Source organism: Syzygium oleosum, unplaced genomic scaffold (genome assembly GCF_021117445.2).
Source record: "Syzygium oleosum isolate NSW1041296 unplaced genomic scaffold, Sole_v2.1 Sole_v2.21, whole genome shotgun sequence".
NCBI lineage: Eukaryota > Viridiplantae > Streptophyta > Magnoliopsida > Myrtales > Myrtaceae > Syzygium > Syzygium oleosum.
The window spans coordinates 761,090-778,426 of record NW_026607505.1 but is presented as its reverse complement, the minus strand read 5'-3'; the positions used below and the strand labels follow the sequence as shown (position 1 = coordinate 778,426).

At 40.1% G+C, this 17,337-nt stretch overlaps 2 protein-coding genes across 3 annotated transcripts; one reads left to right on the top strand and one right to left on the bottom strand.

Annotated features, from left to right (window-relative positions):
- The first annotated feature begins 5,871 nt into the window (after window positions 1-5,871).
- Window positions 5,872-8,862, top strand: LOC115677465 (uncharacterized). 2 transcript variants are annotated; one of them, XM_030600642.2, is made up of 3 exons: window positions 5,872-6,609; window positions 7,654-7,895; window positions 7,979-8,862. In XM_030600642.2, the coding sequence occupies exons 2-3, from the start codon at window positions 7,656-7,658 to the stop codon at window positions 8,588-8,590; spliced, it is 852 nt and encodes a 283-aa protein (XP_030456502.1). In that variant the 5' UTR covers window positions 5,872-6,609; window positions 7,654-7,655; the 3' UTR covers window positions 8,591-8,862. The 2 variants fall into 2 exon arrangements, with proteins under 2 accessions (XP_030456502.1, XP_056176720.1); XM_056320745.1 differs by lacking the exon at window positions 5,872-6,609 and adding an exon at window positions 6,666-7,550.
- Window positions 8,863-10,138: 1,276 nt separating this feature from the next.
- Window positions 10,139-16,119, bottom strand: LOC115677289 (putative glucose-6-phosphate 1-epimerase). The gene is made up of 9 exons (XM_030600416.2): window positions 15,780-16,119; window positions 14,486-14,560; window positions 13,876-13,932; window positions 13,629-13,789; window positions 13,058-13,192; window positions 11,656-11,758; window positions 11,473-11,572; window positions 11,119-11,366; window positions 10,139-10,462 (listed from the first exon to the last, which is right to left on the bottom strand). The coding sequence occupies exons 1-8, from the start codon at window positions 15,900-15,902 to the stop codon at window positions 11,152-11,154; spliced, it is 969 nt and encodes a 322-aa protein (XP_030456276.2). The 5' UTR covers window positions 15,903-16,119; the 3' UTR covers window positions 10,139-10,462; window positions 11,119-11,151.
- Between the last annotated feature and the right edge of the window lie 1,218 nt (window positions 16,120-17,337).

Below are 17,337 nucleotides of genomic sequence, written 5' to 3'. Positions count from 1 at the left end.
TTCTTAACACAAGTAGAATGTTAATAGTTCGTCTGTCCCCTCCAACCCCACTTTAATTTCTTGGATTACACAACATCTCTTAACCCCTTTCATCACTTCTAGAAGTTGATGAAGGTTTTCCGACGTCCGGAGACATTCATTTTTCCTCTTCTTCTGGTCTTGAAGCCCAGCAAAAGGCAATGGCGTTCAATTAGTAAGTACTTCATTCTAATGTCCATGATGATGATGATGATGATATAGGATGATGAAATAGTTGCAAATTTGTAGTTATCGAACGCGATTAATGATGGAAGAGCTAACCTCTCTTGTTGAGAGGAACAGGTTTTACCGGGAAAATTGGGGCTTATAATCTTTAAAATAAAACTCGACATTCGTCTCGAGCGAGTTTTGTCAACCAAGCGGAAAGCACCAATCGTAAGTGTGTCGAAGCTTAGTGACGGAGATTCAAGAGAAGAATGGACGAGGCGATTATGATAAGTTGTGTCATCTAGTCATGTGATGAAGAGCTACCAACGGAGATAAAACATTCGCAAACCGACACACACTATCTTTTTTTATTAGTTTCGATAAATATGTGATTAGAATGAACGATTGTATTCAATATCAACATTTAAAAAATGTAAACAATAAGATTTATAAATGGATAATGGGAAAATTGTCCAAAAAGCCTTAAACCTATTATACATTTGCTAATTCAGTTATAAACCTTTCCATTTTATCAATTGAGTCATAAATCTTTTCACGTTTTGCCAATTGAGTCTATCCGATCAATTTTAACTAAGAATCGCTAACGTCGACACCGATAGTACCACGTAAGATGGACGACGCTGACGTGGAAAATTCTTATAATCTTTTAAAAAATGAATTTATAAATTTTTTATTTTTTCTTTTTCTTTCTTTTTTTTTTCCTTTATTTCTTCTATCAAGTCCAGCGAGGGTTGCCGGTCACGATGAGGGCCGGTCAACCCTCGCCGATGACCCTCATTGACCATTGGGCGAGGGCTATGACTTGTGAGGGTCGGTTGGCCCGTGCTTGGACCGGGGAGGGTTGGCCAGCGGCCATCCTACGTGGGACGACCACGTAGGACAAGTCCCACGTAGGACGATCAGTGTCCACATCAGCGATTTCCGGCTAAAATTGGTCGGATTGACTCAATTGACAAAACGTGAAAATGTTTATAACTTAATTAGCAAAATTGAAAGATTTAGGACTGAATTAGCAAAGGGAAAATTACCAAAAAAGTCTTAAACCTTTTGTAATTGTGCCAATTCAGTCCTAAACCTTTTTTTTGGCTAATTCAATCCTAAACCTTTTGTAATTGTGCCAATTCAGTCCATCCGGCCACGTTTGACCAGCCGGCGCTGACGTGGACGCTGGCCGGCTGACGTGGCAATTTTTAGTAAATTTTTTTATTATTTTTTGAAATTTTTTTTATTTCTCTTTTTTATTTCCCCTATCTTCTTCCCCGGTCGCCGGTTCGGCGATCGGCGAGAGGCTGAGGCCGAGGCCGAGGCCGGCGTGGTGGACCTCGCCGGCCATGGGCAACGTCGACCTCGCCATGGCCAGGGCGAGGTCGACCTCGCCCGACGACGGCGACGTCGATCTTGTCAGGCGACGGCGAGGTCTCACCATGGCCGGGCCGAGGTCGACCTCGCCCAGCGACCGCGAGGCCTTGCCGTTGCTGGGTGAGGTCGACCTCGCCCCGGCCATGGCAAGGTCAACCTCGCCCGGCGACGGCGAGGCTGGCCCTCGCCAGTGCCGGCGAGGTGGACCTCGTCGGCCTCGGCCTCTCGCCGATCGCCGATCGCCGGTCACTAGATCGGCGGCCGGGGAAGAAGATAGGAGAAAAAAAAAAGAAAGAGAAAAAAAAATTTATTAAAAATTGCCACGTCAATCGGCCGGCGTCCACGTCAGTGCCGGCCGGCCAAAAGTGGCCGGATGGACTGAATTGGCACAATTGCAAAAGGTTTAGGACTGAATTGGCAAAAAAAAAAGTTTAGGACTGAATTGGCACAATTGCAAAAGGTTTAGGACTTTTTTGGTAATTTTCCCAATTGGCAAAAGTGCAATAGGTTTAGGAATTTTTGGACATTTTTCCCAATGGCTAACATACATCGGTCAAGCAAAAGGATTAAATAAGTTACTGTAAAGAAAGTAACGCCATACAATTTCTTAAGTTAACAAAGAGGTAAAAGAAAAATCTTAAAAACCAAATCAATACATGCATATAAATGATAATTTGTTAGTAAGTGAGCATACACATATAATTATATACATGTTATATAATTCGTCAAAAATCAGGAAATACTTTATAGATAATTTGTCCGTATGTAAGGAATTAGTTAATAATTACCCACAAAAGAGAATCACAGGGCAATCTTCAACCGTGCATGGCACGAGGCATCCGCCAATATATCATATATATAATGCTCACATGAAAACCTTCGATATTATCATATCATAAACATGCACAAGACTTTTGACTTTTTTAGCTGAAATTTTCTTTTTTGAAGACTTTCGAAGCCCTTCAAGCATAACGCACAAGAGGAGGATAAAAACCAGAGCTATGGCCTCAGCATCAGTTGTCACTCCGGAGGATATATAATCCACGTGCCTAAAATCCGAGAGTGTTCATTTACTTAAAACTTTCCATAACATTGTTGCACCGACAAAGATCACAGTAAATAGATACATTGAAGTTATATATATATATATATCTATGGGAAAGCATGACCTATTAGCCATGTTCAAAACTAGAGTGGACTTAGACCTAAATTTAGGTTTATAACTCCATGACGTCAGAATGTGTTGAACGATAAATCGAACAGATAGTTTTCCCATCTTGACGATATGGTAGCAAGGAAGAGATTGAATAATCACCACATTGGTAGGCTATTCAAAAGATATGACTCATAATTTTGCTCTCAATCCCCAAGAAACTACCAAAGAGAAGGACAGAAGAAAAACAAACAAGAAGATAAATAGGACCAATTTCATAAGAAGAGACTTTATCAATAACTCAGACAGGATGCATAATGACATTGAAGAAGTTAAGAGATATTCATAGCTTTGTCTCAAGATTCTCTAAACTTCATTCATGACATCATGTCTAGTTAATCAACTATAGAAAAAAAATCAGAAGTACCATTAGTGGTTTTATTATTACATCAAATTTTTTATTGGGGTGAAATTCTGCCTCTATGTTTATAAGGGGTTGGTGCTGGCCATTATTATGAGAGCAAACATGGAAAGAGCGTCTAGGGTTTCCTTGCTCCGTTCTTGGGAAAGACTTCTGATCCTATCTGATATGTTCTTGATTAGATGTCAAAATTGTGACCTGATTTAGTTCTCTTAGATGGCAAAATTGTTGAATCACATAACAAATCTGTGTGCCGCTACGCTTCATTAGATGTCTTCTTTATGTTCAATTGTTCGATTGATGATTTGCTCGGGATCGTGCACTCCACAGCTACTCTCAATGACTTAAATTAACCCGTTGATAATTAGATTAATAAAAGTACGGGGATTTTCTGAAATGGAAGAAGACTTGAAATCTTTTTAGCAGAAAATTTGGTGATGTCAACATTTCGCAAGCATGTTGCGTGAAATCCAATAATAAACTTTTCCTCCAAGAATGCGAAACATGACGACATAGACAGAAACAAATAGTTCTTCCCACTAGTCAAATACATAAAAAAAAAAAAAGAAAGAAGAAAATCGATATCTGATTCTGGATGTACCCAGGATCGTGTTTAGTCGGCCGAACCGGAATTTCTAGCATAGACGAATCCGGGCAATTCATCCAGATATTGCACCAGTCAAAAATGGATTTATGTGGTGGAAGTTTAGTGATGAGAAGAGTTCCATGTGGACAATGCAGCTGGGATTGCTTGTATGCTGTGACAACCCTTCAACCAGGACAAAAGAAAACCTAGATAACATGTTGTATGAGCAGATAAAGCTGTACCTTGTTTGTGGTCCCTTGTAGAATTTTAGATTCTACCCTTGAAAGTTACTGGACAGAGAAGGATTTGTGGCATTATTGGCTTTGTTCTTATCAAGGTCTCTTTCTTGTGTACTTTGACCTCCCCTCCTACTTTTCCCTAGATTTTTTTTTGTGGATGCTAGGTGTGTATGTAAGACCATCCATGGAATGCCAAAGGATGTATAAAAGACCCAACAAAACTGGGGATTGTTACTCTTTTGTCAAAGGAGTTGTACTAAATTGGGAAAAGATGAGTCACTTAATGGAATCACATTCCATGGATTAAATGGAAGAACTAGAAGGATCATGCAATGAAGCAAATGGATGAAGTTTGAACGATAACAGAAATTACTCGTGGGTTATAAAGAAATATGACGTTTCTTAATAAAATATTGTGACAAACTCTTATTGAGTGAATAAACAGTTTTAACTTACATGAACGCTCATATAGAATTTGTAACCACTTTGTAAATCAATTTCGATAAAAGGCTGTAGCTATTAATAACGTTAGGTAACCGGGTATTTTGTTTTGGATGATTTGAAAATATGTTTCATTTTCTATTCACATGTCTTCTAGATTTTAGTGCAGATGAGCTAGAGAGGTACGCCCCTGAACTGTCCATCAACATGGGATTTGCTAATCCTCGGGGAATTTACTGATACTCAGTAGATCATAGGGGTAAGGATGGAACAAATTTGAGAAGACAAATATTTGTTTTTTTTTTTTACATGCGCGTGCATGAACAAGCGTGCAAGTGGTGCTACTTGAGCAGATCAATGAGCAAAAGGCCATGTTAGTATGGGATTTCTGAGCATACATAAACAAGTAAAAGACAAAAGAAAGGCATACATTTCATACAAAAGCAATCCTGTTTTTATATTTGCTTCTCTCCCCCATAGGCACGTGGATGTGTGGTGTTGATTTCCTCTGATCAGAACTGAGGGTTTCCTCTTTTTATTTTATTTTGGTTATTATTTTCTTTTTGGTATATAATAATTTGGGGGACAAGTATGTTCTTGGCCCTTTATCTTTTGGAGGAAAGTGATATGTGGGAAGTTTCTCTCTTTCCCACTCTTTCCAATGCCAATGGCCTGTGTTTTCTTGATTCCAGGCATATCACTTTTACATCTCATTAATCCTCGCATAATTACCCCCTCCACTTTTCTTGTGTTCAGATGAAATCTTGGGTTTTGCTTATTTTTTTAATATAGTGGACAACTTCATTGATTTTGACAGATTTCGGATGAGTTAGTGGTCACTTTGTAATTTATGGAAAGACAGAGGCTGAATAGGAGAATAAAGTTTCCAAATCTTACTCCTTTTCATCATCCTTTGCTCATCCTTGTTGTCAAGAGAGATAGGATTGCTTTTCCTGTGGATGACAGTTATGATGTATCATCATGCGGAATGCACATAAAAGCATGAGCTTCCAAAAGTTTGATTGGCCAATATTTCATACTGAAAACCACAGAATAATATTATGCTAGCTGATAAATCTTGTTTCACTGTGTGTTTATTGCTAATGTTCCAGATTCTGCCTTTCTAAATCTAGTAAAAAGGAGGACTTTTCATTGTAAAATAGGGCTAGTTGAGTCAGCTACAGTTGAAGAGTGAGTGAGACTCAGCAGTAAAAAAGACGATAATTTATTGAAACATAAATGTCATGTTATGTAGAACTAGGTTAGATGCATAATTCAGGCGGAAATCTCAAAAAACCATACTTGAGTGGAATGTGACAGGGCGGTCGATCCGTACGGAAATGGATGTGATAAAAATCAGAATCTTGAAATTGTCCGTAGAAAAAAAGATTGGTGGGTATTATGTAAAACCAAAGGATAGGGAAGAAACCACACTGGATGTTTCCATAATATCATTTCTGTTCCCACAGATCTTCAATGTCCAGCAAAACTTGTCAGGAATATCTTGTTCACAGGCCTACATTGGCTTATGTTTAGGATATGTCACTTGCTTTAATTAAATGTGTGAGCATATATATTCAATGTGGACCCTCTTTTGATCTTCATCCCTTCTAGAGTCCAGTGCAACACCAATACAAAAATCCCATCAAAGATTATTATTTAAGACCCCTCCCAAGAATATAGGTCTCTCTCTCTCTCACAGACACACGGAATATTTAGATTAAGCACTATCACATTGCTGCAACAGCTTTCCTTTTCGTTTTTCTTTTTTGGGTTTCCTTGGCATTCTCTTTCCCTCCTTTCACAGCCTGTCAAGGGCTGAATTATTAACATACCAGGAGACTATAATTTTTTAAGAGAAAGGTGCTTTGTTGTCTCTCCAAGTAAAGTGAGGACTGGTTCTGGCCTGCCGAGAGTTTTATTTTGATGAAAGTGTTGTGATGTTGTGAGTCTATCTTGAAGCACTGCTCTCTTTTTTTTTTTCGGTTTGCCTTCTTTGGTGGCTCCGTCACATGCTGCAAAACAACATGTCATGTTAGCTCATGAAGGTTTTGGTTGGTTCTTGTCCTCCTGTTTCTGGGGTTCTGGTTATTTAGCGAGGCCTTGTTATGGATGGTAATATTGGGGACTAGCATGAAGGAAGATGATGTTGAATGACCATCTCCATAGAGTTTGCAAATCTGGTCAAGTCCATCTCTTGCAGGTGATGATCATAACTCTCTCTCTCTCTCTCTCCATTCTTTTTTTTGTTTAACAAGAACAGGTGAAGTTGTAGAGTGTCAGTTTCATTTCACACTGTAGATGAGGATACCAGTATATAGTTTTTTCTTGCGTTTGGAGTGGTTGGTGCAAGTTTTCTCTTGGCAGTGCACGGAAGAATTTTCTGGTCAGACTCTGCTTTTTCAGGCAATACAGATCCATCTTTCTATGCTTCTTGAAACCAGATATTGAGCAGACAATGAATGTTGAACAGTCAATTGGTGGCCTTTTAAACCTTCTTACTTTTTGGAGTCTTATGAAGCAAACTCTGACTGCTCTCCCTGTATTTTCAATCAGAGCTCTTTGCATTACGAGGACAAATGTTACCAAAATTCTCGACCTATTCACTAAGGAAGAATATAAATCTCTTGAAGACCCTTCTTGAAAAATGAAATATGTGCTAAGACAGCCGGTTATCTTTTCATTTTCGTGCATTTTAACTGCTCCAGAATTTAATTCAACCTAACACCCTATTAAACTTTTCTTTCCTTTTTGTTTTTTGGGTTTACTGATTTTGAGTAAGAGACATGCTGGCACTTAGCAAATCTGCAAAGTTCTACATGCTGTGGCTGCATTTGTTAAGGCCAAAGACAAGATGAACTGTGAAACAGATTTGGACAGACAACAAAACTCGTTCTGCACTTAGAAAATTTGCTGACCTCTCTCTCTCTCTCTCTCTTGTGCACGCATGCTCGAATTTTGCAGAGGCATTGTGTGAATGAGCATGATTTGTTGTTAGATTGGAGATGACTCATCCATCGTGTCAGATTTGTTTGAGTCACTTCTAGATCAACCCTGTCTCCACACGATCAAGTAGTGGCCCTTAATTTCAACCAACTACCGAAAAAAGTTACAAATTGGAAAAGATATGATCCTAAGTCAACTGTGAGTGCACACCTAGAATCTTTTTTATGTTATTTCATCTATAAATTCCTAGCTAAATCAACTATAATTTGGATGCAATTCTAAAAATTTACTTCTATTTCAGGTATGGGAACCAAACTTCAGTATGCCATCAACCCACTAGCAGTAGCTTCACCAAGTAGCCACATTTTTTCTTTTCACCGTGTGGATGAGCGGGACTATTTTGAGAACAGAGAGCTCAAAGAAAGCATCAGGAACACTGGAGTGAACAAGTTTATAGACCCCATGGATCAGGTGGCCGACAAGGACAACATCGAATCTATCAGAAAGACAATACAGATGCACGAAGATATCTTCAAGCAACAGGTAGGAGATTCTCTGCAGCTTCTCTCCTAGGATGTCAAAACTACTTGAAGAAAATTCAAACTGAAAAGGGTGAACAATTGCAGGTGCAAGAACTCCACCGGCTGTACAGTGTTCAAAAGATGCTAATGAGTGAGCTGAAGAAAGAAATAGAGCAAAATAGAATCCGGAATACCATGAGGAGTTCAGAGACTAACTATGTCGTCAATTGGCCCCAGCAAACAAGTCAACCCAGTAGCAGCCGTCCGTTTCATTTACAAAGTCTGAGCAATGACCCGAGTTCAAATGAGAGGAGCAGTATCAGCTGCGTTGAGGCCATAAGAAGGCCGAGGGGTTTCGACCTTGAAAGCCCAGCTAAGGAAAACAGCAACATTGACGAAGAATTACCGGGGCCTAGCTTTAGTAACCCTCGCAAAAATGAAGGAACAAGCATCGAAGGCTCGGATGAAGAAACTGAAGTGGAGCTAACATTAAGCATAGGAGGGAAAAGGGGCAATGAAATGTCCAAAAGCTACCAGCAGCATTACAGCAAACCAGAAGCCGGTTTCTCCAGGATGAATCATAAGGAGCTCATTTCATCATCGTCACACATGTCAGAACGAGGTGATGCTTGCAGTGGACCCACCACCAGTATCGGTGGTTCAGCTACTGCATCCGATCGGGAAAGAAAACAGGCGCATTGGCTGTTCCAAGTCTGAAGTTGACATTATTTGAAGATAGGGCATGTTCAGTCATCTTAAGCCTCTCCCGAACCATCTTATCAACATGATTCATCATCCATTCAGATTCTATTTTGCTTCTCCTGATTCTAATAAGAAGATCACTTTGCCATTTCTGATTTCACATTGATGTAAATACCTTTTAATTAAGGTTTATCATCCTAAATTCCAGCACATATGTCTAGGACTTAATCTACCCTATGAGCCAGAAGACAAGCATGAATTTTGCAGAGTAAATCTTCTTTTTCGAAGGATGAACTTTTTGTCGCCTATCTGTTGAATGATATCAAAGACTAGAACAATCAAAATAGCTAAGAGCAATCCAAGAGAGATCTCAGATTCTCAATGACTTGAATAGCATTCCGATTTTTGTAAGGTGCAATGGGGCTTCTTGCTTTAATCTGTAGTCCGATATGGTGAAGCACATGGAAACAGTCAAAGACTCCAAGCCAAAGGCCAGAGTTGTTCAAGAATAATATTGTCGACATTGATTGTCATTGTCGTGGCCAAAACTAGGTTACAGTAATCTAATGATTCAGTCGACCATTCGGGTACTGGTGCGAGTCTGTCGTCTTAGTCATCGATCAGAACTACTGCCAGGGCCTAGCTCGGTTAATCATCGCCCACAATTTGGGTGTAATAAAGCTGTGACAACATCATCGGACCTCTTTTTAGTAGACACCTAAATTAATCAGAGTAACCTCCAACAGGAAATGCTTTCTTATTTTGATTTAGGATGAAAGGATGTACATACTTCCATCAATACAGGTCTTTGCTAAGGAAAGCCAATTTTCTTTGTAATTGCAAGATGACGGTCGCTGGGTCTCACCCCTGTCTACCACTACTACTCAAGTGCGAAGTGGAATCTGTGAACAAACCACAACATGGAGACTGGTCATTCTTTAGACTACAGTTTCAGTCTTCAAATCATATGTGAGAAGAAGGAACTACTTCCCACAACAACCCCCCCCCCACCCACGCCCCTCTTCTCTACTATCATTGCCCATAGTGTGTGGAGAAAGAGAGAGGGATAGAGAGACTTTCCAAAGTAAGGGAGCTGAAGCAATAGCGATCTAAATTAAATGGGATTCTAGTCTGAGGAGGTCATAGAATGGTTGCAGGAAAACGAATGCGGGTTTCCAGTTCTAAAGAGAACCAGTTCGAAAGAGAGGTTACAGAAGATACCGAGGTGCGATAGAACCTGCATAGTTTATTGTTAGTTCACTCAGGGAAGATGTTGACCTGGGGCCTGGGCAGGTGGAGAACTCCTGACTGAACATCACTTGAAAGTAGACGTCTCCCGCTGAGATCCGAAGTGATCTTAGTCTGGCATGATTTGATTAGCAGTTTTAAATTGTACTACCCCTGCTATCTGTTGATCAAACTCCAAGAGAGCAACTAATGTTTTTGCTCTAGAAGCTACTTTGCAAGCATAATGCACCCAATTAGCTCCGGATAAGGGTTTCACGAGCTTCGGCTCTGTAAGCCAGCCCAAAGGACATACATCAGAGGATGAGGCAAATATCATACTAAAAAGATTTTCACTACCATCACATGTTCGATTAAGATTTGCTACCTAACAGAACCATTTCCATTCTCTAGGTGCAATACAGCATCAATTCTCAGACGCCAAATCAATCCATCCACAAACACAGTTTAATTCTGACTGGCTATATGACTACTCAAAAGTTTTATGACATATTTTGTATCTCCTCATCAAAGCGGCATCATTAGAGGAGTCGATGTGCTCACGAATCCATTCTTCCACCCAATGTAGAAAAAACTCCAGGGGAGGGGCAAAAAAATGATGGCCAGGATTCATGGTCGATCCATCCGAAATTGCAACAAAACCTGCAACGCATGATAAGTGTGATTGATGCATTCATGGAGAAGCAAATAAAGAGACATTCCCAAAGCTAAATCTCTAGAAGCTAAAAAACAGTTTCCCACACAGAAGCTCTATTTGATCAATCAAAACTAGGTGGAAGTCTACAACAATCAATAGTAAGTCAGTAACCACTCATCCATACTTCTTGGCCTCGATGATCTACAGGGAGGTCCATGTTCAGACAATATTAGGGCCAACAAGGTTCTGCAGAGCCTCCAAAACCTAAGGTCAGGAGAAAACAGACAGAAGACACACATTTACCTCAGAGAACTGACTCTAGTCAGACCTTTCAGCTTGAAAGTGGAAACATCAACATTCACTTTGCTGGATGTGCATTCTAAGATGGACATCTCATGTGGAAAAAGACCAGAAAACAAAAGGCAATTGATGAATATTCAAAACATCTAATCCCATCATCATCTGAAAATTCTTTACTGACAAAGCAGAAGAAATTTGGGCGAGATAAAATTGTCTGCGGTAGTTCACTAGTGACATAGAGCCAGCGTACTTGCGATTGTGCATCTTTTTTCTTTTTGTAGTTGGAATTGTACATTGAAAAGTCACCAATTTTGCTTGTAAAGAGAATAGAAATAGATAATGGGACAATCCCAAGAATCACCTGTACAGAGTATAGATTGCGAGGAAGTGTTATTCAGCAACCCTGAAGAACTTTCTGGGGGTCCAGTTGACCACTACAATAACTAGAGGGAACAGCAGAAAGGTGCTGCCTTCCTCTCCACTCCTCGCCTGGTTTCAGTGTGATAGGTTTTTCAATGGAGGCAGGCTCAATGCAGAGCATATGCTTATATTCATCATCACCAAAGTCGGCCATTGCCTTTGCCTTCTTATCCCAGGGATTCCAAACCACTGAATGCAAGAGAAGATAGTTAAGACATTCCGTGCACCTATATTGATCCAGCAGTGAAGTGCTGCAACTTTTAACAAAATCCATGACACAGCAGATTTATCTCACCAGCATCTGGTAGTCCATCTTTCCGTAACACGAATGTTCTCTTCTTTTCATGATCAAGAATTGCAATCTTTGTAGGAGTGCTGAGATATACCTTGTCCACCTATTAAACCGGTAACGCAATAAATAACCACAACAAGAAGATCACAACAGACTAAAGAGAAAAAGTTAGAACTTTGAACCTACTTCTGATTCAAATGTTATTGCATCCCCTTGCTCAGTAAAACGCTCCTTATTCTGCAAGTTGTCCAAATAATCAAGAGTCTCTAAACCTTCTACTCGAACTTCACTGAGAACATATAAATCAGATATATTAAAAGCAATTGATACTGCTGAAATTTTTTTTTCGAGCTGACTTGACTATTGAATATATGACCATCTGCTGACTTGACTAAATCAATGTCACATGTAAATATCTACTTATGACTCATGGAAATCACCAATCGAAATGATAAGTAAAATTGAGAACGAGAAGTATGGCTGCCTGGAGCACACTAATTGCACTTGGAAACTCCAATAAGAGCATTAAACTGAACCCTTGAGAACGAGAAGTATGGCTGCCTGGAGCACACTAATTGCACTTGGAAACTCCAATAAGAGCATTAAACTGAACCCTCTGTCTATGTGCCACAAGTATCCATCTCACTGAAAAGTAATCATACAGTTTGGGGGCTAGAGGATTGCCGGTATAAATAACTGGTAAGGCTCTTCTTCAAAATTTATCTACTGCTTCAATATCAAGATCCAAAACCACCACCTAATTCTTTCAAACCATCAATTGGCATGAGGGCAATAAAGAAGCATATTTGCAATATACTAAGCACTAGATCGATCTCAAAAGCTGCTTCAGAGCAGTAACAATACTTTTTAATATGATACTGAGGAATGAAACTCACCACATGTTTCTCTATTGCCGAATTTTAGAGAAACATCACATGGTCAGGATTTGTGGTCAGGATTTGTGGGCAGGAAATGCAGTTGCATTAAGTCTGTCTATCAAAGTAATATAGTTGATTTCATCAAGAAAAACCATATTCGCTCCCAAAACCTTTTTTCCCCACCCCATTTGATGAAAAACATGGCATTGCTTGGTGCTTCGTGATGCCAAATGCATGTGAGGCTAATGGAATCCTATCAATATTCACAATTTTGTGTTCCTTCCTATCAATTTCCCCTCCTACTAACAACTTCAATCACTGCAGGTTTTTTTATCTTTTTGGTCAGAATCAGGTTCAAGCTGTAGAAAACTCTCATCTGTTTGCTGTCTACCAAAACAAGATTAAACGACCATTTTCATAGCCTGGCGTTGACCAGTGACAGACTTAATCTTGTTGTTCATAAATCTCTAGAAACATAGGAGCATAGTCTTAATGGGTTGCTTACAAGTATCAGTTGAACATACATTTCGGTAAGACACAAATAACACATTCGTTGATTAAGTCCATCAACGAGAAAGGATCAACAATAAGTATCTGTCGAAATAAGAAGCTAATTCACTCCATGCACAATAACCATTCTAACAGTAACAGATTCATTTAACATGCCAAATAGACGGGGAAAGCAGAGTAAAACCTATTAATAATATTACCTTATATCAGAAACAGAGAAATAGGTGTGGTAGGCAAAGGTGAATGTGAAAGGTTTTGCATCAGTATTCCTGATGCGAGATGTCAACATCAGATCTCCACCAGGCCACAAAGCTACTCTCAGACGGAACTCGAAACTAAACATGACAGATAAAATAGGAAAATTTCAGAGAAATGATAAGGTAGATATTAGTAAAATAAAAGGAAGCAAGGAACATATCAATACGGTTCCAATGTTTCAATTCAACCATCCCATCCATAGTAGTGCAGAATGGTGTCAAAGGAGCCAGAGCATAAAATGCCTTCTGTCTTTGGAACTGAGAACATAAATTCCTTCAAGTTCTTCCTGTTTCTAATTTCTGGTTATTAAGGAGAAAAAAAGTCGTATGTTTCACAGAGAGGAGTCCGTTCTTAACCTCTCTGCTCATGCTCCTTCCACACATAAACTTTTTAGGTACCGCAGGAACAGCAAGAAAATGTAAGAATGATGTTCCAGATCTTGTTGATATTCTCTTGCAAAAGTTTTGTATGTGGATTGGAATGCACATGGCACCAGTGGAGACCTGTAATTACCTGTGAGGCCAGATCTTAAGGTCCTCATCTGATGGCTTAAAAATCAGGTCCACATAAGCCTTACTAGTGGAATTAGTTGGAAGAGGAGCAGGGTCATTATCTATACTCCAGAGTCTGTTCCTCGCAAATCCATGTTGCTCTAAAGAACCATGATTCGAGAACTGCAGATTATATAACCATATTTCACCTGAGATAAACAACCCAAAATTATGTTACTACGAAACGGATATTCTGTAAAAGCAGGCACCTGAGGAAAGCATATTGGTATCCCTCCACGAATTGCCTTTGGAAGCTTGAATATGGCCTGTAACAAATGAAGGGTTTCAGTTGAAGTGGAATTGGACCATGCATGATAACAGAATGAATATGAAATGTGGAGAAGGTTTGAGGTACATGGTGCAAACTAAACATGACATGAGGTTCGGAACAATGGAAAAGAATATTAATGAGACACCAAATGTAAAGGTACATCCATTTTTGTAAACACACAAAAACACTGAGAGCAAAGCCAATTTTCTGACCTGAGGGCATAATAATTGTGACCATTAAAGAAGATAAAGGTTTATCATCATCTCGAATTTTAAGTATGACAAGTGTAAAAGACAAGTATTTGATGTACTTATGGCAAACCATCAGCTCATTAAGTATTCAAGATTTGTCTCCACCAACAGCAATTTAAATAGGAGCATGATAAAACATTCACGATCTTCAGACAGAGAGTCCACGCAAAATAAATTCAATATCATAGAGAAACAAATGCCAAACGACTTTTTATGAACCTCATCAGCAACCTATATGAAAGTCACATGGATCTTTTCCTGCGCGATGGAAAAAAAAAATTGACTATCACTTTTTACCTTGCTACTAACAAAAAGCAACTCCTCCCCGTGATCGTTCTTCCAAGATGTCACTTGGCCTCCGTACAAATAGACCTGAAGCAGAATGGAGGAGGACAATTTACAATTACTAAAGGAAAAACACATCTATCATGAGTAAATATGCACCCTTGCACAAAAACTTGGAATCTTGGCAAAAAGGAAAAGAGATAAATGAAAGCGTTATCAAATCATATCTAAAAAAGAAATCTCATTAACCAAACATGATTGGAAAACTAATTCGTCAAGGTTTCGCGATGAAGACCCTTCAAGCAATCAGTATGCACTAAAAAACTCATTGGGTTACGCTTCAATCAGCCTTTTCAATAGCCTTTATAAAGGTTCGTGGATTCTCTTTTAAGCCTAGAATGAGAGAATCAAATCTATAGTTTATTCCGGCAAATCAACACTACTCTGAAAAATGCGTTACTGTGATTCTTCATATTCAGGTTAGTCCATAATCCCATTGAAATGACGAAAGAACAAGAAGACAGAAGACTGTCCACAAGGCTTAAAATTGTCGAAATCCAAAGTTCTTTGAGCGGAGGCTACAAAGTGTCAGCGACCCAGTCTTGGACAATGTGAATGTGATAAAAAGGTACAGGATGATATCATGCGAGCATAAAGAATCCCTGTTCAAGATGACATAAAGTTTGATACAGAGAAAATATTGGTGAATGGTTGCTCGCACAGGCATCCGAGGTAACTGCTATCTTCTTGCATCTCTTGATACTGCAATTTACACCACCAATCACCACAACACTGCTTTCACATACAAACAGATCTAACTGCTCGAAATCCATCTAATGGTACATTATGGCAACATCTCCGGTCATTAATGTCACTAGCAAAGGTCGAAATGTCAGCACCCCTGAGTCCTCCAAGTGTTCCGATAATCAACCTGAAGTACGATCTAGAATATCCCAGAGACGAGGACACGTCCTGCACGTATACCAATACACACCCGTTCCTCCCTAATCATGGATCAATCGACGACTCTAAATCCTCAAAACCGCGCTCGAGCAGCTAACTCCAACTCCTCGAGCCGCCAAAAACAGCGGACGACACAAATCAGCCACTCCGATTTGCGAGACCAGATCGACAGCCGCCGAGAGAACCGCACACGCATCGAAACCATCACATCCGGAAGCTCCAATCAAGGACCGACTCGACTCCGGCGCGCGACACTCAGCACTCGCCGGAAACAGAGGAAAGAGACAGGGAAGGCAGGAAGGACGGGAGGAAGGAAAGGAAGGAAACGCCGAGCGAAAGTTACCTCAGCGGAGCTCCCGCGGTACTCGCGGAGGAGGACTTTGGGGAGGCCACCGGCGCCCTCGCAGAGCTCCACCGGCGGCGGCGGCGGCGGCCGAGGCGGCGCGGCCTTGTCGGCGGCGGACATTTCCGGCGGAGGCGCCGCGCGCGCTTATCGTCGGCGAGCTCCAACGGCGGCGGCGGCGGCGGCGGCACCGGTCCGTACGCAGAATCCCGCTTTCCTCTCGCTCTCTCTCTTCTCTTCTCTTCTCTGCAGTGATGCTGGTGCAGATGAAGCGTCTCTCTCTCTCTCTCTCTTCTTTCTCTTTCTCTCACTAAAAGGATGAGGAGAGAGAAAGAGAGAGAGAGAGAAGGGGAGTTTGTTTTTCTGTTTGGATTGGTTGTTATTTATAGAGGAGGCGCCATGGATTCCCTTTTTTTTTTTTTTCCCCCCAATCTTTCCAGAAATTAAAAAAAAAAAAAGAATAATAAAAAAAAGAATTTCGTATTTTATAGCAGTCGGTTATTTACCGGCCACTGCCACTGTCACCGCCACTGTGCCGTTAAGTTAATATACCGGTAGCACAACGGAATCCGAATAACGGAAACCGAAAATAATATTGGAAAAAATAAAGAGAGATCGAATTATTGCGTCATTAAGAAAATTGGGATCGGAAATTTTCTCTGCCACAAAGTAAGGCATGGAATGGCTAATTGGGTCGCGAGGAGATCCTATTACCAAGAAATTAGAACAGTTTTATGATACGCATCTTGTTAAGGTTTTGACCGCCCGATAACCGATTGGGTACCGAGGTGAGGAATGGCCCGGTTACGCCGAAGGATTGTGCCATCCCATCGTCGGAAAGAAGGTATTACGTGTGCCAATATCTGGATAATGGGATTCGGTACGTGAATATGTGATCCGACAGATCTATCTTATATGTAAAAATAGATCTTCTCTTATGTTGTGACTTTCGTACGATCATGAATCGCGCGTATGCGTACGCATGTAGTGAATCATATGTAATGAGCCATCCTGTTTGATTATGGAATAGTATGGTTTATGGTGTGCAAATTCGTGCATGCGTCCAAGAAAAAAGGGTAGCTAAAAAGTGGGAGAACATATAGGCAATCTTATACTCTTGTCAGAATGAGAAAAGTTAAGTGTTTCGAGATGGTATTTTCATTAATTAAGGTTCCATTTGTATAAAAAAATTAAATTTTTTGGAAAATATTTTTTTTTTTAAAATGATCATTTGCATCACTTATAAAAATGGCGATCTGTTTTAGGAATATTTTTCAAATCGTCCTAAGTATATTTTCGCTTACTAGAGCCTACAAAATAGCATCTGCAAACATCTGGACTCTTGCTCTTTTCTTTTGATACTCCCTTCAAGGTTTCCAAGCAGCAAGATACCATTCTCATGCATGGTCGGTGTCTTCCTTTCCTTTTCTTTCTGTTTTTAGCCCTTTGGGAATGCTCTTTCAATTGGCTGAAAAACGAGACGGCTAGGAAATGTTCATCTCATTTTGCTCTCTTTGAACTAGAATGGATTGCAAAAAAGTACAGGAACGCTCTTTCA